The sequence below is a fragment of the Dendropsophus ebraccatus genome, chromosome 9 (assembly GCF_027789765.1).
Source record: "Dendropsophus ebraccatus isolate aDenEbr1 chromosome 9, aDenEbr1.pat, whole genome shotgun sequence".
Lineage (NCBI taxonomy): Eukaryota > Metazoa > Chordata > Amphibia > Anura > Hylidae > Dendropsophus > Dendropsophus ebraccatus.
In genome coordinates, this window is record NC_091462.1 from 42,190,408 (window position 1) to 42,215,545 (window position 25,138).

At 41.8% G+C, this 25,138-nt stretch overlaps 1 protein-coding gene across 1 annotated transcript; it reads right to left on the reverse strand.

The window, feature by feature from the left end:
* Nucleotides 1-10,122: 10,122 nt before the first annotated feature.
* Nucleotides 10,123-24,462, reverse strand: FTCD (formimidoyltransferase cyclodeaminase). Its single transcript, XM_069983082.1, has 14 exons — nt 24,332-24,462; nt 22,481-22,664; nt 21,741-21,869; nt 19,355-19,443; nt 18,016-18,195; nt 17,592-17,729; nt 17,384-17,515; nt 16,725-16,786; nt 16,127-16,253; nt 14,209-14,370; nt 13,305-13,348; nt 12,825-12,963; nt 12,364-12,459; nt 10,123-10,245 (listed from the first exon to the last, which is right to left on the reverse strand). Exons 1-14 carry the CDS (start codon nt 24,383-24,385, stop codon nt 10,162-10,164), a joined length of 1,620 nt encoding a protein of 539 aa, XP_069839183.1. The 5' UTR covers nt 24,386-24,462; the 3' UTR covers nt 10,123-10,161.
* Between the last annotated feature and the right edge of the window lie 676 nt (nt 24,463-25,138).

Sequence of the window (25,138 nt, forward strand, 5' to 3'; positions counted from 1 at the left end):
GGGGAGGAGACACCGGACAGGTTTCATGGCAATTCTGAGTCATCTAGGAAGGAGTGACCGGACACTCCCTTGTCACAACATCCAAGGCACATAGAAGAGTATACAAATGGGACAAGACATAAGAAGCCACAAAAAAACCTGCGACATTTACAGTGATTGTATTGCAATATACATGTATATTTCTCCCCATAAGCTACAAGAGCAGCCCAGATGTAACTTACTAGGCATAGGGCGAAACTTGCTTGACTTTTGGGTTACAGTTTTTGGCTATGTTCACACTACGTATGAGACCGGCCGTTCCGTGACCCCCGGTCTCTGGCCGGATCATCTCGGCCGGTACTTAAGTACCGGCCGGATGATCATTCCAGCCGCAGAGCTCTGATGCGGGCGCATCAGCGTGCGCCCGCATTTGAGCTTACCATAGCACACAGTAAAGCGAGCGGCCGGAGCCGCTCGCTTCACTGTGTGAACTGACAGGTCTTTCTGCAGCCGGAATTCACTGAATTCCGGCCGCACAAAACTGACCTGTCAGTTATTTGCGGGGCCACAGAGATCCCGGCCGGAGCGTATACGATGTGTATACGCTCCGGCCGGGATCCCATTGCTTAATAGGCTGTGTTCCGCTGCGCAAAAACAACGGCCGTTGTTGCCATCAGCAACAACGGCCGTAGTTTTACGTAGTGTGAACATAGCCTTTAGTTGTATTCTTCTATTTATCGGCTTTTATGCTATAAGAGGACTGCAGTAATGAACATTAGTATTACATAATAATAATAATAATAATAATAATAATAATTACCTACATTTTAATAAAAAGAGGGAAGAGTTGTGGAGTGCTGCAGCCTTCATTTATCTGGTATGAGGACTAGGTCACATATAGAAGGATTGTGTGGCTGAGCCCGCCATACTGCTGCCTGCAAATAGACAGAGGACACCTGCAGAAAGCTGGAAGGGCAGTGTCAGTATTTCTAGCATTTGTTTTCATTAAATATTAATATTAATGAGTTTGCCAAAGAAATTCTGGATATTCCCTTTTAGCCTTTGTTCTCACACAGTATTTTGCTCAGTATTTTTTAACCAAAACCAGAAGTGGGTTAAAAACACAGAAAGGCTATGTTCACACGTTTTTTAAGCTCCGTTTAAAATTACGTCCGTTTTTTTGAGTCTAAAATAACGGATGTCGTTCAGCTGTCTGGCCTGCCCTTAGTTAGTGCAATGACGGCTGTTGGTACATTATTCTAGTTTGGGTTACCAATTGGCCTTTGGATGCGGCTTAATTAAAAAGTTTAGTAAAAATGGAGAAAAGAACGGTGAGAAAAGAAAAACTGTGTGAACAACTAATAAAAAAAGTCAGCTGTTTGCAAAAGACGTCCGAAAATAATTGTCATGATCATTATTTTGACTTCCGTGGTGATAAGGTCCGTTATTCAATACATTGTGTGCATTAGTTGTCAGTTAAATCACGGCAAAAACGGACATTACTTTAAATTGCAAGTGGCCGCCTTTTCTCTATTTTTGACGTTGTGTGAACATAGCAATGGCATAGCATTGATCAGCGTATGCAATCCAATGATTGCATGTGAGAGTCACCCAAGGGGACTTGAAAAGGGTAAAAAAAGTTTTTAAGAAATATTTCAAATCCCCCTTCCCCAACAAAAGTTAAAATGACCCCCATTCCCATTATACAAATCTTGTAAAATAAATAAATAAATATATAAACATCTTATATACCGTAGTATGCATAAGTGTCTGATCAATAGGTAAAGTGAACTGTCAGTTGTTTACAAGGTACAACCTGTTTCTGGATATCTCTACACACGACCATCGGCTAGGACACACACGGAAACTGCCCTGGGGGGAACAACACATACAGTCATCTTCTGTGCAACCTCTCTGTCACTCTGCAAGTCTTAAAGTGACACTGTCACCCCCTTTGTGCATTCTGACATCTCTACACAGGTGTAAAGGGTAAATTTCACGTTTTTCATACCTTATTTCATATCATACGTCATGGTGTTTGTTCAAGTAAAAAGTGTCCTTTTATCAACTGCAGATTGTATTAAGTGGGCATGGCCTTGCGGCATTAGCGCCACTTAGCCCCGCCCACAATGGGGCTGTTGATTCTGCCCCCTTTGCGCCCATTGGTTGGCCGACATAAAGGGGGTGGGGTCTAGACTTTTCGGCCAGCCTGTTCCAATGGCCGGCGAGGAGCGGGGCCAACGATGCCGTTGTCGCGAGGCCACGCCCACTTAATACAATCTGCAGTTGATAAAAGGACACTTTTTACTTGAACAAACACCATGACGTATGATATGAAATAAGGTATAAAAGACGCTAAATTTACCCTTTACACCTGTGTAGAGATGTCAGAATGCAAAAAGGAGGTGACAGTGTCACTTTAAGGTCCCCAGCAGGTTTGGCAGTCAGTATAAAGGGCCTTTTACACGGGCTGATTATTTTGGAAAAGATGGATAAATTATTTTATTTTAAACCATAATCTTCTGGTGTAAACACCGCAATGATCAAACTACTGTACGAACGAAAAATTGTTTGTATGTCGTTGATCGCATCTTTTGAGCTGACCTCAAAATCACTGGTAATCATTGTCAAGTTTAAGGCTATGTTCACACAGTGTTTTTTCAGCTCCGTTTAAAATGTCCATTATTTTGAGTCTAAAATAAAGGACGTTATTTAGCAGCCTGGCCTCCCCTTGTGCAATGACTGGTTACTAAAAGTCCATTGAATTTAATAGTAAAAAGGAAGAAAGAACGGTGACAAAAGAAAAACTGTGTGTGAACAACTAAAAAAAATGTCCGCTGTTTGCAAAGGTCGTCCGAAAATAACCATCATGTTCATTATTTTGACGCCAAAAACGTCTGTTATTCAATACACTGTGTGCATTGGACATCTGTTTTCCCATTGACTTCAATGCATTGCCATAGCAGTCAGTTAAATTGCGGTAAAAACTGCCATTTTTTTTTAAATATGAAAATCGGACGCCTTTTCAATGTTTTTGACGTGTCAACACGTTGTGTTATCTTCTAGTCTAAATGCCGATCGTTTATAAGAAAAAAAGTCATCACTTGTCATATGTTAAAAAAGCAATTAAGCAATTTATCTGTGCATGTAAGAGGTCCCTAAGGTATATTGGGCTCTCTCTTCCAAGCCCCTACAGATGATGTCATTGGATCCCTTTGTTCTGGGAGAGATAAGCCGCAGCCAGAGCTCTTGAACCCTCTGCTGTGCCATATGTTTTAGTGTATGGGGAAGAGAGGGGACCTTTAGGAGTAAGAGGAGTTCCCAAAGACACCCTCCTGTCACTGTAATCATAGTGACCCAGACAGGACAAATGAGAGAACTACGACTCTCAGCATGCCAACAGGTCTCCCATCAAGGCTGCTGCACATGTATATATTTAATGAATCTGTCCACAGTCTTACAGTCAACATATTAAGGTAACATACTTCTATCAGACTCTCACGCAAGAAGAGTCTAGGTTCGAAACCCAGAGTATTTAGTCAAGGGTCCCACAGCATATTGAACCATTTAATTTTGTTCTGAATTATTTGACAGCAGGAAGACCCAATTATATCCAGTAATGGGGGGCTATCACTTTCAAAAAGATCTTTTGGGAGAAAGTTTCCATGCATTTCTGTGACAGAATGCAATTCAGTTTTTGGCACTAAATAAACAGCTGTCAGTGATACACGCCACTATACATATCTGTGCTGTCAGTTTTCAGGGCTGAACAATCGATACAAGGGTCGTTCATGCAGCCCGGCAGCTCGATTTCTAGGCACAGAAAACTCGCTGACCAGCGCTCATTTTTGGCCACCCAGGGCAAGAATTGTAAAGTGTAAAAGGAGCTTTAGGGCTGTATCTAACTTCTTTAACCACCAGTAATCAAATGCAATAAACTCAGGTTTGGATGAACCCGAATGTGCTTGAGGTTCGCTCCTCTCTAATCACTTCTCCTGTATAACTCCACTGAGCTGCATACAAAGTAGTCCCTAACACAGAGCCTTCCATATTCACTTCTTTACGCCTGTATAAGTAAAGAGAGAAGCCTAGTATAGTTATATTTCCACAAATAGATAAATGTATACAGGTATATAATAGAGTTGCTATGCAATACTGTTTTTTCTATCTTTACATCTATTTGCTTAATAAAGTGCATATGGGAAGTATATAAAGCAGAAAAATATAAATGCACCTTGTGAGTAGGCCAGCAACAAAACATGTGGGTGCACCAGAAGGTGGCCCCAAAAATCAACAGAACAAAGAACAACAGGGGGTGCTACAACTGACACCAATATTATATGTCTCATAACAAAAAATATTGTTTGCAACCAATCAATTAACTGATATGGATAAATTGTTTGTATACATACTAATGAAATACACACAGTATGGGATAACTTCTTTAAAGGGGTACTCTTAAGTCTTCCAGTACTTATCAGCTGCTGTATGTTCTACAGGAAGTGGTGTATTCTTTACAGTCTGGAGAGCAGGAGAGTTTTTTTTATGGGAAATTGCCACTGCTCTGGACAGTTCCTGTCACAAAAAAGAGGCAGCAGAGAAAACTGTCAGACTGAAGAAACTACTCCACTTCCTGCAGGACACACAGCTGCTGATAAGTACTGGAAGACTGGACATTTTTAATATAAGTAAATTACAAATCTCTGACACAAGTCGATTTGAAAGATTTTTTTTTTCCACTTGGAGTACCCCTTTAATGATCACCTAGGATTATTTCACACAGTATTCTGGCATAGACAGCGGTAAAGTCTTCTATTGTATACTCTGGACATATGTGAATGTATACCGTACGGTTGCATGTATCTGCCACTGAATCAAAATAGAAAAATATATTAAAATAGTGCATCAGCCAGACATAGGCCTAAAAGAGAAAGGACAATCCATTATCGACGATTGATATCATGGTGTTGTAAGCAAAGCATTGCACACTTAGCAGGGTGTTTCCTCTGGCCTGTAGGGTGGAAAGAAATGCACACAGCTCCACTGCACACTAGCAGGCATGGCGTAATACTACATACACCACTACATACTGGGCTGGAAGAGGGGGTTACATGATAAGAGCACAAGCTATTTCCCCCGCCTGCTGCCTTTATGCCCCCTGTCAAGCACAGACTATTGATTCATTGCTGTACTCTCTGTTGGAAAAAATATTTCCTGATAAAATAAATAGTTGAGATTACTAATGTATGACCTTTACTGTACATGGAGACCAGGCACTGCAGGATTTTGTTCAGATCTGCAATTAATAAAAGGCTATGTCAATTTAAAGGGGTTATCTAGTGAAAATCTTTTTCTTTCAAATCAGCTGGTATCAGAAAGTTATACAGATTTGTAATTTACTTCTATTTAAAAATCTCAAGTCTTCCCATACTTATCAGCTGCTGTGTGTCCTGCGGGTAATGTTGTTTACTAGAGATGAGCGAATCAGCCGGATTTCTGGTTCGTATGAATCAGAAATCTCAGCGGCTGACTCCCGCTGTCTGCTGACTCTGTGCAGCAGGTGGATACATCGTAAGGAATGCCTGGAAAACTGGGGTACAGCCATTGGCAGGTGTTCTTTGCGATGTATCCACCCGCTGCACGGAGCCGGCAGACAGCGGGAGTCAGCCGCCGAGATTTCTGATTCATACGAACCAGAAATCCGGCTGGTTCGCTCATCTCTATTGTTTACCTGTACGCCTTGGAAACCTGTCCCCTGGGCGTACCGGTGCGTCCTGTGTTATGAAGCGCACTCCGGAGCGGGACACGCTTCATAGCATGTTGGGCCGGCTGCAATCAGTAATTGTCGGATCTATTAAAATATAACAATCGCCATCCCGTACAGTGAACAGTGTAAACGAAAAGAGGGGAAAAAGCGCCTGGATTACCGATTTTTTGTTACATTATATATAAAAAAAAATAATAAATAGTGATCAAAACGTCCGATCTACACAAATATGGTATTAATAAAAACTATAGATCATGGCGCTTAAAAAGGACACCCCATACAGCCCTGTAGGGGAAAAACTAAAACCCTTATAAGAGAGTCACAATAGGGCTGTTTTATTACTTGCAAAAAAACTAAAGGATTTCATTAAAAAAAACATTAGAAACCTGTGTAAACCTGCATATGGTTGTGTTCGGGCTGACATATCGAATGATTGTATCATGACGCTTTTACCATATAGTGCATTACGTAGACACAGGAACCCCCAAAAGTTACCATATTCTTTTTTTCCTAAACTATGTAATTTTAGGATTTACTTTCTACGTTCAGCGACTGGAACTGAAGATATTTTGGGGAAGTTGTGGCCACCCGACCTTTAGGGCATTAGAGTCATACCAGATATCATTCCGTGAAGGTCAGCAAAAACATAAGGTGTTGCGCAAAGACTCTAGATTCTAGGCGAAAACTTTCATAATAGCTCTAGGGCTTATATTATTAGAAATCTATACACTGATGCACTAATTGCTATAGCTTGTATTTTATGCCGTATTGTGGTTTACCTAAGAGCTGTTGCCATTTCATATAAAAATTTCTTTCCTGTTTATACCTCTGATGATTTGATCATCACTCCTTATACATAGTTTAGTAAACCACAAAAGGAGAAGCTTATTTCCTAATTACCATTGTTCTACTTGGCAAGTGTTGTTGTGTTGTTATTGTGGTAGTACACAGGTGTGATGTCGGTACCTGTTTTGGCCGTTTTATGTCCCCAAATGGTCGGTAACCTCCGGGAGTATTGCAGGTTCCTTGGCACTTGTCACGGTAACCTAGGACAGGCTAGAGGAGCTGTTCCTCACAGCGGGAAAAAGCTGCCCGGGGAAACTTCCTGCAGGTGGATGCCAGATAAGTGTTGCGGAGGGCCACCAGTAGAGAGAGACAGGAGTGGGCGGTTGTTTGAACCTGCAGTGCCACTCCTGCTTCTCACAGGAAACACACATCTTTCCAGAACCTAAGGCAGCGTTTCCCAACCAGGGTGCCGCAGCACACTGGGGTACCGGGAGAACCCGCCAGGGGTGCCGCGGGATCCTGGTGGGAAATGTGCACTGTCTCTTTAAGCATCCTTCTCGGGATGCACAGATCGCTTTGATGTTCCGCCCGCACAGTGAGCGGGGGGGAACATTAAAATGAGCAGAATGTAGGAGCAGGACCTGTCAGCGTCCTGCTCCTACATTCACTCCCATAGGCTGCCGACACTTCATACCTGCAGCCTATGGGACTCTGGGACGTGACCTCTCCGGCAGGCGTGATGATGTGACGTCATCACACCTGCCGGAGGTCCCATCCCTGCGGCTCGCAAGATGGAGCCAGAAGAGAAGGAGAGTTGCTCTCTACAGCCACACAGCGTGGATTAGGTGAGTAGGATGTTTGTTTTTTTAGGGGCACCTCTGGGGGCATTATTAGTTCATAGGGGGCACTTCTGGGGGCATTATTAGTTCATGGGGGGCACCTCTGGGGGCATTATTAGTTCATGGGTGGCACCTCTGGGGGCATTATTAGCTCATGAGGGCCACCTCTGGGGGAATTATTAGTTCATGGGGGAACAGCAGGGCTACCTACATACAGGGGGCATCCCACATTCCTACTCACTTTACTGCACATAACACCAAACAGCGCAGTTACTTTGGGAACCTAAAGGAGGGAGAAAGGAAGTTTCTAGAAATGTGCGGAGCCTAAATTGTTTGTCTCGCAGGTTTTGAAGAGATGAATTGCAGCTGGAAGAAATCATCATGGAGGACTGGACTGGAGAGGGAAAGTGACGCCTCAGATCAAAGAAGACGTCACCTGTGAATCACTGTATGACAATTTTCTTATTTTGTAGAACATTATTTAGTTCCAAGGGGTGCCCCGAGGTGAAAAAGGTTGGGAAGCACTGACCTAATGGCAGAGTTGCCCCCAACTGCCCTCTTTATAGAAGGGGTGCTACACTCACTCCCCACCAAAAAAACACGTAGCATAAGCTCTATAAAAGAGGTGGGAGATATGGTTTTCCCCCTTTGTCCTCAACCTTCACGAGTGAACGCTTACTGCATGCGTTTAAAGAAGGCTGGCAGCTGTAAAGCTGATTATTTAGCTCTAAAGAGTTTTTTTTTTTCAATGGATCTGGGCCAGGGGAAAAGCCCACACCAAATTGTCTTTGCAGTTGTCTTTAGACAAGCTGAAGTGTTTCTTATTTCGTGATGGTATGTACTGTTTTGTTTCCCTAGATACCATACGGTTTGCTGTATTTGCTTTAACCCCTTGGCAACCAGTGATGTACCCGATAAGTCATGGCACTGCTAGTGGGGTTCAGATAGGGGTCACGCTGTGATGCCACTCGTAGCTATCAGCAGCTGGGGAAATGTGGCTAGTAGCAGACAAGCGCCAACTAATTAAGCATTTAAATGCTGCAGTCAAAACTGACAGCAGCATTTAAATGCTCTAACATCATCATCCCTGGTGATCTAGTGGACGTATTGCCCTACTGCAATGTGAAGGTGGAGGAGTGATCCCCGTTTTTTTGACGGGCCTCAGCAACACTATGATGCCGATCTTGGCTTGGCCATTGTTTACTATGTGCTGCAGCAGTCCATATTAAATCGAGCACCCATCTCAGATCAATTCAGTACATATGTACTGTATTGATCACTATGAGATCAGGGTAGAGCGAAAAGTCTCTGCCCACTCTATGAAGAGAGCAGGTGGGAGATGTGCTTCCCCCCCCTCTGCCCCCAGTCTCACCCAGTGTACATTTCTGTGTGTGGGGGAGAACTAAAAGGCAAGTGTCTGTAAGTCTGCTTATATAGCCCTATACTGTTCTATTATGTCATTCCTACTGTGATGTCATGGACATCTTTGCTCACTAGATAGTTGCTTACAACTTTTCCAGAGAAATTCTCTGGTTACAGGTTCATGCTATTGGACTCCACTTGTCTATGACATCACAATTGGGGCATGACGTCATAAAAAAAGTCTCCCCTACCTGCCCCCTTTACACAGGGGGTGGGGGTTGGTGTGCAACACTTTGGCCCTCCAAAGGGAGGAGGGAGGAGGGAGGAGGGGGGGGAACAACAACAACCTTGTAGCATTTCATCATGTTCCATACTGTACTGCTGCCACAATCACTGCACCTACTGCTAATAGCCCTAGACAGCTGCTAACCTCCTGCCTTGTTAACATGTTCCCAACTGTACTACTCATGCTGCTCCTAGCAATATTCTCATAGCCATATTTCTAAACTTATCCTGTATTTCTAGCATAATTTCCCTATTCTCTACTGCTACTAGTCCTACAAAGCTACACATTTTCCCTATCCATTATGATGCATACTGCATTGCTTTAGCTGCATACTCTTATTGCACAGAGCTAGGCCTTATTCTCACATCCTGTACTCCACAGAGGTTGGAAGTTTATTGAGTAGCCTTACGCTCCGTAACCTCTGTGGATTTCAGAGCGTGCGAGTAAGGCCTAAATGTAAAACCTGAAACTCCTTCAAAGAAAGAAATGTTTCCAGCTAAACTAAGTTCCCCATAAGAAGGCATACAGGCAGCCACCCACCTCCCCCGAACATTTTAGAGACGCAGCAGCTTTTGAGCATGAGTCACAAACTTCACCTATAGATTTAAGGACCCACCCATTGTTTCCACACATAGGGAGTGGCGAAAGCAATGCTGATGTGAGGTTGTGAGGGAAACTTCTAAGACAGAATAAGGGGGCTTTACTGTAAAGGATGGTGGCTATAGTTCCCCTTGGGCATACACTGCATAATGTCAGGCCTTCAGCATGTTTAGGGATTGCAATGATGGTGTAGTCCAGAAAGGAGGCTAGGTACTTAGGTCAGTTTCCCCGCCCCCCAACAGCTCATGATTTAATAGATTATATAAAGAACACCTGTGGTGATACATGATGCACTGACTATAATTATATCACCTGTTAAAAACCTAAAAGACACAACCTGTTTGTGGTTTCTGAGAACTGGAGTCAGGGGGACACAGAGCTAGAGTGTATAGCAGGAACAGCTATAGCTGTGGTGTAAACAGGCAGTATTTCAAATGGCACAATATTTCTATGATTACTCACATTACTGTACTTTAGAAATAAAAAACACAGATCACAAGCAGGACAGCAGATTTTTTTTTTATTTTTTCTTTTGTTAACGTTTAATTTCGTTCTGCACATTGTTTCAGCACAGATTCTGCAGACTTTTTAGCCTCATCCAGCAGCTGGGAAACCTTCTTCTGGGTCTACAAGGAAAGAAACACCTGTCAGTTTTAGTAGGCATACAAACCCAGGAGATCCTAACAACCACACGGTATCCTCTTAACCAGTGCTTCTCAAACATTTTCTACTGGAGCCTCACCCAACAGACCAAGGCAATGCCTGGGCCTCAACAGACTGACCAAGAGGGTTCCTGGGCCTCACCATCTGTGGTGAAAGTCCATTTAAAAGCTGAAAATAATACTAGTTTTCACCTGTCTCCCAAGCTCTATATGTTAATAAAGGAAGTACAAAATAAAATAACGTTGTTAAAATAGAGATTTTTGCAAACAGTCAAAGGACTTTGCAGATCATAGTTACTTTTGTGAAAACTGGCTCCCCAGCTGGACCTCACCAACAACTAGGGGGCGCCTCACTGTTTGAGAAGCACTGCTCTAACCCCTTAAGGACAGAGCCAATTTCGATTTTTGCGTTTTCGTTTTTTCCTCCTTGTGCATCAAAGGCCATAGCACTTGCATTTTTCCACCTAGAAACCCACATGAGCCCTTATTTTTTGCGTCACTAATTGTACTTTGCAATTACAGGCTGAATTTTTGCATAAAGTACACTGCGAAACCAGAAAAAAATTCAAAGTGTGGTGAAATTGAAAAAAACGCATTTTGTTTATTTGGGGGAAATGTGTTTTTACGCCATACGCCCTGGGGTAAAATTGACTTGTTATGCACGTTCCTCAAGTCGTTACGATTAAAACGATATATAACATGTATAAAACTTATATTGTATCGGATGGCCTGTAAAAAATTCAAACCATTGTCAACAAATATACGTCACATAAAACCGCTCCATTCCCAGGCTTATAGCGCTTTTATCCTTTGGTCTATGGGGCTATGTCAGGTGTCATTTTTTGCGTCATGATGCGTTCTTTCTATCGGTACCTTGATTGCGCATATAAGACTTTTTGATCGCTTTTTATTACAATTTTTCTGGATTTGATGCGACCAAAAATGCGCAATTTTGCACTTTGGGATTTTTTTGCGCTGACGCCGTTTACCGTACGAGATCAGGAATGTGATTAATTAATAGTTGGGGCGATTACTCACGCGGCGATAGCAAACATGTTTATTTATTTATTTACTTTTATTTATAACCTGGGAAAAGGGGGGTGATTCAGACTTTTATTAGGGGAGGGGGCTTTTTATTGACAACACTATATTTTTTTTTTTTTTTTTTTTTTTTTTTTTTTTACACATATACTAGAAGCCCCCCTAGGGGACTTCTAGTATATACACTTTGATCTCTCATAGAGATCTCTGCAGCATAGATATGCTGCAGAGATCCATGAGATAGGCACTCGTTTACTTCCGGCTGCTGCAGCTGGAAGTAAACGAGTGCCGAGTCGGGGACGACGCCATCTTGGAACGGTCCCCGGCCGGCTTCAGAAACGGAGATCGCTCCTCCGGGATAACATCCCGGAGGAGCGATCTCCGCCACTAGACACCAGGGAAACGCTGGATCCGGTAATCGGATGCAGCTGTCATGTTTGACAGCTGCATCTGATTACTGTATTAGCGGGCACGGCGATCGGACCGTGCCCGCTAATACCTACAGTCCCGGGCTACAAGCGGCACCCGGGACCGCCGCGGTTCAGAGCGGGGTCGCCGTGCGGCCCCGCTCTGAACGCCCTTACCGGCAATAGGACGTACCTATACGCCCTTTGTCGTTAAGGGGCTAAACCGCAAGGTAACATTTATGGGACACCTTCCATGTACACTATAACGCACAGAGACTAGGAGCTGACCACTAACCTTCACAATTCAGTTTTTAGGTCTAAAATGCAATAACAATTTCATAATGTAAATGGGCAACATCATTAACCATCACAAGGACCTAATTTCCTAATGTGTATTCTGTCATTTTATTGATCAGTCGTCTTTGGCCTTTGAATGTGGCCGGAGTAGGTGCAACTTTTCTGTAAAATAAGTCACAAGGACATGTCTGAGACCCTCACCCCGACTCACAGAGACCTCCATCCAGGCATCTCTAATACAAGTATAGGATAGGGGGGAAATGTCAGCTGTGAGAGCGCAGTGTAAGCTGCGGGAATTTTCAATATATTCGTGCAACATTTTAACCTCACTTATTACCTGACTTTTAAATTCTTCATCCTTGATCTCTCGGAGGTTGATGAGAACATTGAAATAGGCTCCAAACACTCCAGTCTCTAAAGCTTTGGCAGCCACCTAAGTTAAAAGCATAAAGTTACAAGTGTATTTTAGTAAAAACATATGCCTCTATGCACAGCACATATACCAGGTAATTCTACTTATATTTACCTCTAAAATTATTCCAATGTGCACATAGCAAGTGCTAGGGGGTACAGGACATTCAGTACCCGGGTGTGGCTGAAACACTGTTATGTTGCCAGAAAGAATACACTGCAGCAGAGGACTAGTGCAGTGTTTTATGGCAATGATCTACCAAAGACTATTAAAAGATTGGGGGGAAGGGGGGGGGAGGGAATTGGTTCCTATAGACATTATTGCTTCTAGTAGTGTTAGCCAACAGATTGAGTGATACCAAGAAAAAATATATATATATATAATACCTGCAAGTCTGATATACATGATGTATTGCCGTGTTTAGAGAGCTCCAATAATGGCTTCCACAAAGTGCCTATTTTCTCAGCCAGACTTAAGGGAACACCTACTGCCTCCTTAAGGCCATTCTGTAAAGCCTGGAAACGTCTGTCATGAAAGCAAAAATACACATACACATCACAACCATACACACTAATATATAAAAGATATCACGTGTCTTCTTGACCTACCAGCTAGCCAACAATGTCAGCAGCTGGGAAGGTGAATTGCAGACAGATTCACTATAAACATGTCTACTGAATTAGGTTGGATTAGCACATAAGATTTCATTTTCCGATGTTTGGGCCCAACAGGGAATTAGGCCGCTACAGGGTTTAATTTGGGAGTCAAGAGGTTACTACACATTTAAATTTGATATTACGTAACCTTTTTTCTATAGCATGAGGTGCTATAGAAAAACATTTAGAGTAGCTAGCATTAGAACTTACTTCTGTTGCTGCTCTTCAGTGTCTTTTGGAAGTTTCAGAGCAGCCTGCAAGTGAAGACAAGAAAAAGGGTAGAAAATAGCGATGAAAAGGTAAGCAAGGACTGGCTGGAGATTTCCCTTTCGCTTTGTGTAATGGGGCCCTTATAAAGACATATTCAGCCAAATAAGGCAGATTATCGCTCTGTGTAATGGAGACTACGACCAGCTGATCGGATGATCGTTTCTTTAGACCCGGACCTAAAATCATTGGCTATCGATTGAACTAACAGTTAGTACATTACCTGTTCACACTCCCGGTCTTCTCCTGCCTTCTGCTCTCTTACCGGCACTGCGTGCTGCAGCTTCTGAGCCGACAGGCTGCTCAGCCAATCACTGGCTGCGGTGGTCCAAGCCAGTGATTGGCTGAGCAGTCTGTTAGCTCAGAGTTCGCTCTAAAGCTGCAGCCGCAGACCGGGAAGCATGCAGAAGGCAGGAGAACACCGGGAGTGTGGACATGTATGTAATAGGCCCAGTAAACAAGCGCCCATCTAGCAGATTGGCATTCATTTACAATATTGATCAGACCTTCATCGGCCTGTTTAATAATACCCCAACTCTCTCTATCTTCCCCCACCCCTCTCAATAGAGTGCTATGGGCAGCCATAACTCTATACATCAGTGATCTGAGACATTTCAAAATAGACAATAGCAGTTTTTCAGAGTGAATTATAAGTTTAGGATGGAGAGGGGAGCAGGAAAGAAGCATTTTTCTATGACAAAATGACACTTTCTATCATTTATTTGTTCTGATCATTTATGCTATGTGTATGCCTATTTAATAGCTAAATCTATAGTCAAGGAAGAAAAAAGAAAAAAAAAAAAAAAAAAAAAAAAAAAAAAAAGTGGACACAATAAATACAACTTGCCATATAGCTTCCAAATGCATTAGAGTCTGCATCTACAAGAGCCAACAACTGATTGGCTGCGTGATGGAAAGGAGGAATCAGCTCTCTCATCACTCCATCCAGAGACTCATATTGACGTTTTCCGTATGTCATCTGGCCCACCATACATCCCAGAGCTGCACCCTACAATGAGAATGGTACAATTCATAAACAGTAAGCCATTCCTCAGTTAAAGGACATTCACCATTTTAGTAGAAGGTGTATCAACCGCATTCGACTCTAGAAATTAATTGCTTAACCGTGCCATCTTTTATTTATTTTTTGTTTTTTTATGCTTCAAGTTATTTTTTCACAGTTCATCACAACGATATTTCAAACATTTAATATACTTAATCAAGGACGTTTCGGTCGGATGACCTTTGTCAACCAGGTATCTGTAGATAACATACAAGCTTTAGTTGGGTTCTCTCATATATATTAATATCTGACATAGTAGATTATTTGTAAATAAGGGAACTGAGAGTTTGTCCGTTAAAGATTAATAAAGTTATTACAACATGATTACAGCAATGTCAATCCGGTGTCTGACTTCTCTAGGTTCTAGGTAACCTAGAGAAGTCAGACACCGGATTGACATTGCTGTAATCATGTTGTAATAACTTTATTAATCTTTAATGGACAAACTTTCAGTAGATTATTTGTAAATAATGTAAATAATAGTGGAACTATGTCAGATAATATATATAAGAGAACCCAACTAATGCTTGTATGTTATTATCTACAGATACCCGCTTGACAAAGGTCATCCGACCAAAACGTCCTTGATAATAATTGCATATAGAATTGGGTAGCAGTATATAATGCATTATTGAATTTTGTATTGTCTACTTACCTGCACCTACATTTTTATCATACTAGGGTATTTTTTTCCCCCTACGTGTCTAGAAGATGTCACCTCTGGGTCACTGGAGGTATAGTAACTGTACATCCTATAATCACATTCTATAATCTTTAGAATTCTATAGTCATTGGATAGGGTCGAATGTTGGGCTTTGTACTGTTTGTATGTGGTAATGGAATAGCAGTAGTTGTTATCTACAGTGTGTTATACCAAAACAAATGCTGTCAGGGTTGTTCCATAGTTTTGCCACTCGTCTATAGGACTCTATATAGTTATGCCACCACCCTTGTGCATATTTCGGCAATTATAGCAGAACAAAGAGGGAATCATCATTACACAGCAAATCAAAAACAGCAGTCAAGAAATGGACTCCATAACTGTGGAGAAGTGACAGGGGCTTTGCAGCAGACACAGTAATAAGGATAGACAGTGAGTCCTGTCTGCTAGTGTTGACAATATTTGCGCAGAAAAAAAAAAAAAAAAGTGTCAGGGGTGCAGAGGGAGTAGTCACACCTCTTAAGGCGGCCCAGGGGCACAAAAAAAATGACACTGTTCTCAGGGGTTGGTCAAGAGAGTTCAATAACCACCTGACCCACTAGATACTCAAAACATTCCAAGAAAAGGATTTTTTTATTTTTTCCATCTCTCCATAGGTGGAAATGTTTTACAAGATAGAAGACTAAGAACCCTTTCCTCTGTGACTATTGAGCTCAGATATCAAACAATTCATCTCTTATATTCTGCAAAGATTTCAGTCTGGCATCTAAATATACGAAGCCTGGCTACTGAGGAAGGAAGTAGAGAGCAAGATCATGTAATCTCGATGTCTGCATTTTAGAGGAAGCGCCGAATGGCAAGGCATAGAATGGAAGAATCTTGTACCTGCCAATGCCTGGTAATTGGATTGTATCCTCCTTTAGGGGAATCAGGTCAGGACATAAATGAGTTGGTTTTGTTTAGCTTTATTGCTCTAAATAGCACTGTCTTGGGAAGAGAAGTATACTATCGCCATTAGTTGTGCCGATCCTCTGTACTTACCATAGCTGACACAGCAGCTGATACAGAGCCACCTCCAGGGGTAGCGGACCTTGCTCCCACACTTTGCACAAACCCTTTCAAAGTCTGTGTGATAAGTGCCCCAGACATGCCATCCTGAACAAGATACCTGTAATACATAGAGTAGACATTGCAAATGTAGAAGGGGTATGATACCAAAGATTGGGTTATTAAGAAAAAAAAAAAACACCATTTAAAAAGGAACCCTCTGAAGTCTATATCATACTTAGCTGTTTGGGAGATAAAACCTCTCTCTTAGCTGGTGGTTGCAAAGTTCTAAAATCATGTTTTCCTTGTAAGCTTAAGTGCCGTAGAGGCCAGACTGAGCTGCAGAATGCACACCTCCTCCCTCCCCCACATCAATAGAACAAGGCTCAGGGCTGTTAGCCGAAATCAGGTGTGCATACTGCAGCTCAGCACATTCTCTATGCTACTGACCTTGGGGGGAAACATGATTTTATAGTCTGGTATCATTTGTTTTATGTCCTTGTCAGGAGCCCTGATCATAACATAGATCTGACAGATTCCTGAAGTTATTTCTTTGTTATAATGAATATACTTTTAATGAAAGGTCACTCACTCAATAATTCTTTTACGAGGTTCAAAGGGAGCCAGGGAGTCCAGTCCAAGTCTGTTAATAACCTAAAAACCCAGATGACATGTCTTGATTCAATTTAATGGATTATAAATATCTATACAAGTTTTTAAACCTTAAATCATGAAACATTTTATAATTTTAATGAAATCTCCAAGACCACTAAAGTTACATTGAAACAAGTCCTTCAGGAGGACAGTGCTCTTAAAAGGGAGTTATTGTAAAAATTCCCACAGCAGGATATGGATTCTACAGAAAAACTGCAGGGAAAAGGAGTGCTCACATAATTGCTCCTTCCCAGTGTCGGACTCTGGTATCTGGGGGCCTGGGCCCACCAAAGAAATGATGAGGGCCAACCAAGGAAGAACCAGTGGGAAATGACATGTCAGTCAGTGTTAGCGCAGGTTCTAGAGCTGGGGGCCCACCAGACCCTCCGGTCCTCTGGTGGGCCAATCAGATACTGCATCTTCCTGTATGTTCTAGGAATTGATGGGGGGTTAAGACACGGTGAAAACTTTTGACATTCACAGTGTGTTGTCCAATTTGCCACTGAAATGGCATGTATCAAGATACATGGAAGGCAATGAACACAGGACAATAGTTATCAAAACCGTTCTATATTTTAGGTAGGGAGCAGAAGTTACCAATCGAATTTTGTGTTCTTCTTCCAATATAAACAATTTTTCTTCTTTAATATAATATTCTGCAGAAGCCAACAATGCTTGAAGAGGCACTAACCCCACCAACTGGGAGCCGAGAATTGGGAGGTTTAACTCCTGAAAAGACAACAAAGCAGTTTTGGTAAACCAGTCATCCCACATGGCCTATGGGCACAAAATGCAGAACAAGCACCTTGGCATCTTTGCGGGACTCTTCATACACCATGTGTAGAGGGGTAATCTCATAATCCAACAGATTTGCAGATACTTGTGCCAAATTCTCTTCTTCCAGATACCAACCAATAGCCTGCACTTTCTTGAGACGCCCAGGCTGAAAAAAATAAATAAATAAATAAAAAGTGCAAAAATACTTATATTGGGCAAATGCCAAAAATATAATTTTAATATGTACATCACAAAGATGCAACTACTTATTGCCCAGGAAGCATTTTACTAAAAAAAAAAAAAAGTCTTAAACTTTGGCAGGAGGTCCAATAATCTCCAATCTTAACATGCACAGTATTGGGTAATGAATCATTACCTCCAGTTATACAGACAATTTGCCACTTTGTTCTATTCATTCAATAATTTAATTCATCACGGTCATTTCTTCTCACCTGATCCTTCCCACGACCACCTTCTCTGATGTTAAGCGCTATACGATGAGCCAGCTCTTTAGTAGTCAACAGATTTATATTGTACGCAATAAGAAATTTCCGAGCTCCCGTCACAGTTGCCCCCCAGTTTGGAACAAAAACTGACTCCCCAAAATCTGGTTTCCATTCTGGATTTTGCAACTGGAGGAGAAACAATTATACCTTTATAGTTCAGTGCAATGTTATATACGGTAAAGTGTTTATACACAATATGTTATAAAAAGATGTTCTTATTTAAGAGGAACGGATAGAACCCACTATTAGCCTTCATTACAAGTTGGAAATCTAAGGTGACATGGTTGCATGAGGGTAATGCAATGTAGCTCTGTATGTTATATCCGCATAGTTGGTGGAAATTACCAGGGCACCATAAGAGAATTATAATTTTTTTCTTGGTGGGCATTGCATAGTAAATTCCTATATGATAACTTTCTGTATGTGTCTCAGCTAACATCACTAAAAGGAGGAATGAATTTCATCAATCACTTGGTGCAGACTACAGAGATGATCCAATTGGAACCACAATTATAGAACATCTCTAGAACCCACCATTTAGAACGCTAGCGCATGGTAGGGATAACCATATTGGCAGATTACCTTATCAAACGCAGATAGTAATTTCTTCACATCCTTACTGGATGTGGGTAAAGAAAACATTTGCATTAAAATAAAAATATCCACAATTGTGGATAAGTAGCTGCTTAAAAGTATGAAAGTTACAGGGGTTTTCCAAGCAAAAGGAAAAATTCCCTTAGGCAGCATTCCCATATTTGAGCTACATGTAGCCCAAGACATACCTCCATACAGTCACCCATGGGTAGCTACTGAAGGGTATGCTAGTCACACACATTTATCATCTATCCAGGTGGGAAGCCAACACCTGGGAACTTCGCCAATGCCCAGTCGCTGACAATGGACGAGCAGGAGACACATGTTCTGTCAATATCAAATCCTACTACAACAGATTGAAAAAAAAGAATTGTGTACAAAGTATGGAAGTGCCAGGAATAGTTAGGAGGATATTTATATCAAATATGTATTTAAATTTTTTATACAATACAAAAGATACAGCTGTAGTGGGTTTTATATTTCTGGGCTTTATAATAAAGAACAAATAAAAAAAAAAAAAAATTTAACACATGCGAAACTTCACAATGCCAACAACATTGAATATTTCCTAATGAAAACAGGCCACATATTACACACAGTTGTCACCTGCATTGCGGCATAAAATACACATTGGAAAATGCTTGAGAGGTACGCTGTGGCCTAAGGTTTATAGCTAGGAAGCCTCATTTACCTTGGTAGGAAGAGCTTCATACTCTCCGGCTCTTATAGCTGGCAGGGTCCTTCGACTCTCAGTGCGTGCAGCCTCTGCATAAAGATACACTGGAAGAAAAAGAGATATGTTATTTCAGTGTATTGTGTGCTGAATTCTTATAACAGTGCTGCTGCAATAGGCAATATGCTTATGGACAAGTATTGGTTACCATTTAATGGTGGCAAAATTCTTAAAACTATGAGGAATTAATAAATAGAGTAGGCAGATTTGAAAAGAAAAAAAAATAAATCCAAAACAACAACTTTAATTTCTCTAAGATGTACTGTAACACGTAATACCCCTTTAACGTCTGTCATGCATTATGTGTTTGATTTCTCAAGATTTTCTTTTTGCTAATCTCCAGATACCATCACACATGCAACCCACACCTACAGTCTATGCCTCAGGCATCTCTCCTCTTTCAGTCATACCATCTGCCAATCTAATCCCTCAAAAGCAGGTCAACTCACCTTTTTTTAACATGTATTTACCTGGCCTATTGCACCCACTCAATGGCTAGTTTTGTTAACCATTTTCCAACAGTTTATCTATCCCCTGTACAGCAGAGATTTTCACCTTACATGAGCCTTTTACTGATGTATCTATTGTATGACTAATATGCTTTAGGGTATAAACCCACACACCGTATATGCAGCGTATTTACTGCTGCGATACGCAGCAAATACGCAGCAAATACGCAGCAGATTAGATCTAAATAACTGAACACAGCATCAAATCTGTACCAACAAATCTGCTGCGTATTTGCTGCGTATTTGTTGCGTATCTGCTGTGTATACGGTGTGTGGGTTTGTACCCTAAATGGTCACTGTCATTTCAAACAACTCCCCACATGCCCGTTAAAGGGGTTATTCAGCTTTAGAAAAAGTTGGCCACTTTCTTCCAGAGACAGCACCACTCTTGTCTCCAGTTCAAGTGTGGTTTGCAATTAAGCTCCATTCACTTTAATGGAAAGGAGTTGCATAACCTGCACCCAAACTGCAGACAAGAGTGATGCCGTCTCTGGAAGAAAGTGGCCATGTTTTTCTAACATTGGATAATCCCTTTAAAGGAATAGGTAGTCTTAACATCATTGCTTTTTGCAGGTATACTGGAATCACTTGAAATAGATAAATCACTGAGCTTAGCAGGTACACTGAGTTTTGTAGAAACTTGACAAAGTTTATTAGAGGAGATTACTTGCTAGCCATTAAGGCAACCTCTTAGGCCCTAGCGAAGTGCAGCAGAGTAGGGCCTTATTGCCATGTTCCATGTGTATGCCGTATATAGGGATTCTACATGATGCCAGGAGCTTCAATGATCCATTTTGCTGTACACCATTTGTATAGATAGCTTGTGCATGGAAGGTGGGAATAAGGTCTAAGGAAGCTGTAGTTGCTGTTTCCAAACCACTGTCTGTAGAAAAGCTCCTGGTGAACGTGCAGGGCTTGTAGTTCAGAATACCCCCTCAACGTGAATAAGACTAAGACTTTCTCTTCATCAACAGTAGCCACACCAGAGGTTCCCTAGCCAAACATGGCTAGGTTGTAGGAGTGCTTGAAGGTGACAGGATAAAGATCTGTATACAACCTTTGACTCAATGGAGCGCCCAGCATAGGGCCCTGGCCCACTGGACAGGCCCTGGGAAGTCTCAACAGGCAATACTTGTTCTGGCTCTCACAAACACTGGAAATGACTAGACTAAAAAAAAAAAAAAAAAGAGCTACACATGGCCTGGTTCACCTGTACATATATTGACCTGAGGGAGCTTACAGGTTGGTGGAGAGAATAGAAGGAGACTGTGAGACTGACTTGCAATAGGTTGCTAAACAGAGAAGGGACAATTGTTAGGTACTCTTGGGGTTTGGCCAGCTAACAGCGAGACACCTAATGGTGGGAGTGCAGAAGGCACCTTAAAATTCACAGACTAAGCCAATGGTTTCCTTTCAGTGCAGACCTACATAGAGACAGAACAGCAATGGCACATTGGTTCTGGGACATTACATACATGCAAGCCAGTCTGCCTGCTGAAGACTCATACTGTTCCTGAAAGGTAAAGCAATGCTTTTGTCTCATCATCTATACAGGTATGGGTATCTGTCCCTTGTACAAATACGTGTGCCTACTGCTGTATGTCCACAGCCCTGCAGTGTAATCAACACCCACCTTGCCTCTCCATTCTGTATGTGTACCACTGGCAAACAGCCCGGCTCTGGTTCTGCCCAATTAGAGGGCAGAGAAATAATCTAACAAAACCGTTTTGAAACGGAGGGTTTTAAAGCATTAGAGAGGTCAGATGTATTACATGTATAACTCCATGGTGACTGATAACCACATCCTTTTTATAACCATTTGCCTCACTTCTCACCTGGGACATGCAGTTCTTTCACTAGTTTTTCAGCAAATTTATTTGCACAGGAAACACATTCAGCCATGGTGACATTCCGGACAGGAATAAAAGGGCACACGTCCAGAGCGCCCATACGAGGATGCTCCCCTGAAGAGCAGGGTAAATGACATACCTGATTAATGTGATCATTGCATATAATAGATGAACAGATGTAATACAAGTAAAAAAAAATAAAAATTTTCAGGGGAAAGTATATATTTACTTTTTTTAGCCCTTTAAATTTGTGCATGCTTAGCTGAACAAAACAAAGGCAAGCACTTCATAAACGTGCTAGAAACCAACTCTACTTTGCAAATGAGACACAGTTATAGGGAAAAGAAAAAGAAACTAGAGGCACACAGAGAATGGGATCAACGATATTGCTCACATTATGGGGTGGGGACTGTTATTTTGCCGTAGAATATAATTGTAATGGTACTTAAAAGGGGATTGCCCAAGAAAGGCACTCCTCCTAGTTGGGTACACACTGTCGCTCCATTCAAATCCATTAGCCAAATGAAAATAGGAGTACAGCACTCAACTAACTTGGTCCATAGCATTAAACAGAAGGAAAGCATGCATTTCCAGCCACCAATCTATTCAACCAGAACCCATCATTTGTGGGGATGCCAATAGTCAGGCCGTCATCAGACACCCATCCACTATCTTTTGAAAAGGGGATACATTTAATTAAAGATACTGAAGAAGCAGTAACCCACCTTTGTGCTTACTCATATCGATCATCTTAAAAGCAACACGTGCTGCATTTAGTGCCCCTTCGACAACTGCCTCTGGGGTGCCCACAAAGGTGTACACTGTTCTATTGGTGGATGCTCCAGGGTCCACATCTAACAATCGACATCCTTCTGTCTCAGAAATAGCGGCTGCCAGTGCATCAATAATCTAGGGAATGGGGACATTGCAAGAACAGATTACATGAGGCCGCTGTTGTCCCAAAAAAAAACATCACATTCATTGTGCAGATTATTAAAAATGTTTGCCATTCACATAATATAAAAAAAGTGAAGAGTTATGGCATAGTGCCTCCTGTGTTCAATTCATATGTCCACCTAGTGAGCTACTGGAGGACACACCTGCTCAGTCCCTGGACTCTTGCTTAGTGATTCTTAGGGATCACTAAGATTATCTAAGAGATTTTTAAAGCCAGAGCCAGGGATGGATGTGAAAAGAGGAAAACTCAGTTTCTCCTTTATGACCTATTCTCTGTTTATAGTCTGTTCCTGGCCTTGGCTTCAAAAATCTGTCAGATAAATCTCTGTGTAAAAGTACCCATAGTAGCCAATAGTAATAGCCTTCTGCCTTGCATGGAACAGATACTATGGATATCACACAATACAGGCCATCACCACTCTGGATCCCACAATACCCATCTGCAAAGAAAATGAGAAGGAACTATTCAGTCAGCTGCAAGATGAGAAAGGAGACTTATGTGGACTGGAGGCCTTAATATTGGCTGTGCATGGAAAGAAAGACGCTGTGGTGCAGTGCAGTATGGGTTATGGTGGTTTTACACGGAACGATTTATCGTTCGAATTTGCACAATAACAATCGAATTCAAACGATAATCGTAGGTGTACACGCAGCAAACGATCAAGCGACGAGCAAGAAATCGTTCATTTTGATCTTTTAACATGTTCTCAAATCGTCTTGATCGTTTGCAAAAAATTCACAGATCGTTCCGTGTAAACATTCTTTCAACTATTTCACCTATGTGTGAGATAGGCTTAAAAGATCGCATAACGTTTTTTCCGTACGATGTATCGTTCCATCTAAACGCTGATTGTTATAAAAAAATAAAAATAAATTGTTCATTCAAAATCGTTAATCATGCAATCGGGCGAATTATCACTCCGTGTAAAACCACCATAAGGGTGCTTTCACACACACCGGATCCGAAGCGGATTTTAGAGTGCGGATTTAATGCTGTGTTCATTCATTTAGTCAAATCTGCTGCGGATCCGGTAGGTGTGGAGGCACCCTAAGGGTGCGTTCACACCTACAGGATCCGCAGCAGATTTGATGGTGCAGATTTGTTGCTGTGTTCAGTTATTTAAATGAAATCTGCTGCGGATCCACAGCAGAACATCAGCTGCGGATCCGGTAAGTGTGAACGTACCCTAAGGCAAGGTTCACACATCTCACTCACACACACACAAAGAGGGGAGCACCAGACCCAGATAAAGCATTTGCCTTTTTTACACATTCACCATTATTGCACCATTCTCCCCCTGATTAAATGAAAAAAGGTGATGTCAAAAGAGCCTCATAAAGATGCCACTGGTCATTTATAACTGGTTGTGAAGTATAATATAAAATAATTAGGTTGAAAACACTTGATCTGGCTGTGCTGCTGCTTCATTAATTCTAAAATGCTGCCATTAGGCTAGACATTTTCCCATGGCCCCAAAACACTACAAACTACTACTAGAGTAAGATAACCCCAGAAAAACCAGCAGCAAAACTACTGGCAAGGTTTCAGCCATTTTTGTGGCTTTTTTACCATGCTTTTTGTTGTTTTTGAGTGCCAAACAACATGTACACATTCTTACCTCTTTGTTTCTCCCTTCTGAGAAATTAGGGACACATTCCACAATTTTGGACATGTTTTTGCTGATTCTCGTGCCCCTTCCCTCAGACTGTCTGTCTACAACGCTGCTCAGTTACCTGGTTAAAATGTTGTTCTATCTGCAGGAGTTACAAATTAACTCATCAACTGGAGCCACATGATAGGAGAGACAACCCTGCAGCGCCCACAGGTGCTTTTCAGATCCTGCATGGGATTGAGACCGTGCCCCCTACATTCTCCAATGGGCACACAGTGTTGTCAAAAGTCCCAGCAACATCGATCATTACATTGGAGAATGCAAGGGAGCGTAATTTTAAATGTATGAGTTTGTTTTCATGTGGGAATCTAGCCGAACTTGTACATTCTTTGGACGGATAAAGGAATCCGCCTGTGCATAGAATGGAGTCTAGGACACAGGCGGAGATGTGTGCGCCCACATCAGTCTGCCAGTGGGTGCCAGCTGCGGAATGTGCGACGGGTTTTCCACTGCCATTCCGTAGTGTGCACACACCCGAAGGCTATGTTCCCACACAGTACTTTAGCTCCGGATTTTGGTCAGTATTCTTTAACCAAACCAGGAATAGATTGAAAACAGAAAGGCTATGTTCACACACTGCTGAAATTAGTGGATGGCCGCTATTTAATGGCAAATAATTGTCGTTATTTTAAAACAACGCCCATTGTGTGGGGCTATGTTCACACACAGTATTTTTGCTCAGTATTTTGGTCAGTGTTTTGCAACCAAAACCAGGAGTGAATTGAAAACACAGTTCACACACTGTTAAAATTT

Coding starts and splice junctions, on each gene's coding strand:
- FTCD (XM_069983082.1), bottom strand. CDS start 24,385: ATGTCCAAAATTGTGGAATGTGTCCCTAATTTCTCAGAAGGGAGAAAC. Junction 16,254..16,724: donor CCTCGTAAAAGAATTATTGA/GTGAGTGACCTT, acceptor TATGTATTACAG/GTATCTTGTTCAGGATGGCA. Junction 13,349..14,208: donor ATGCATTTGGAAGCTATATG/GCAAGTTGTATT, acceptor CTTCACTTGCAG/GCTGCTCTGAAACTTCCAAA.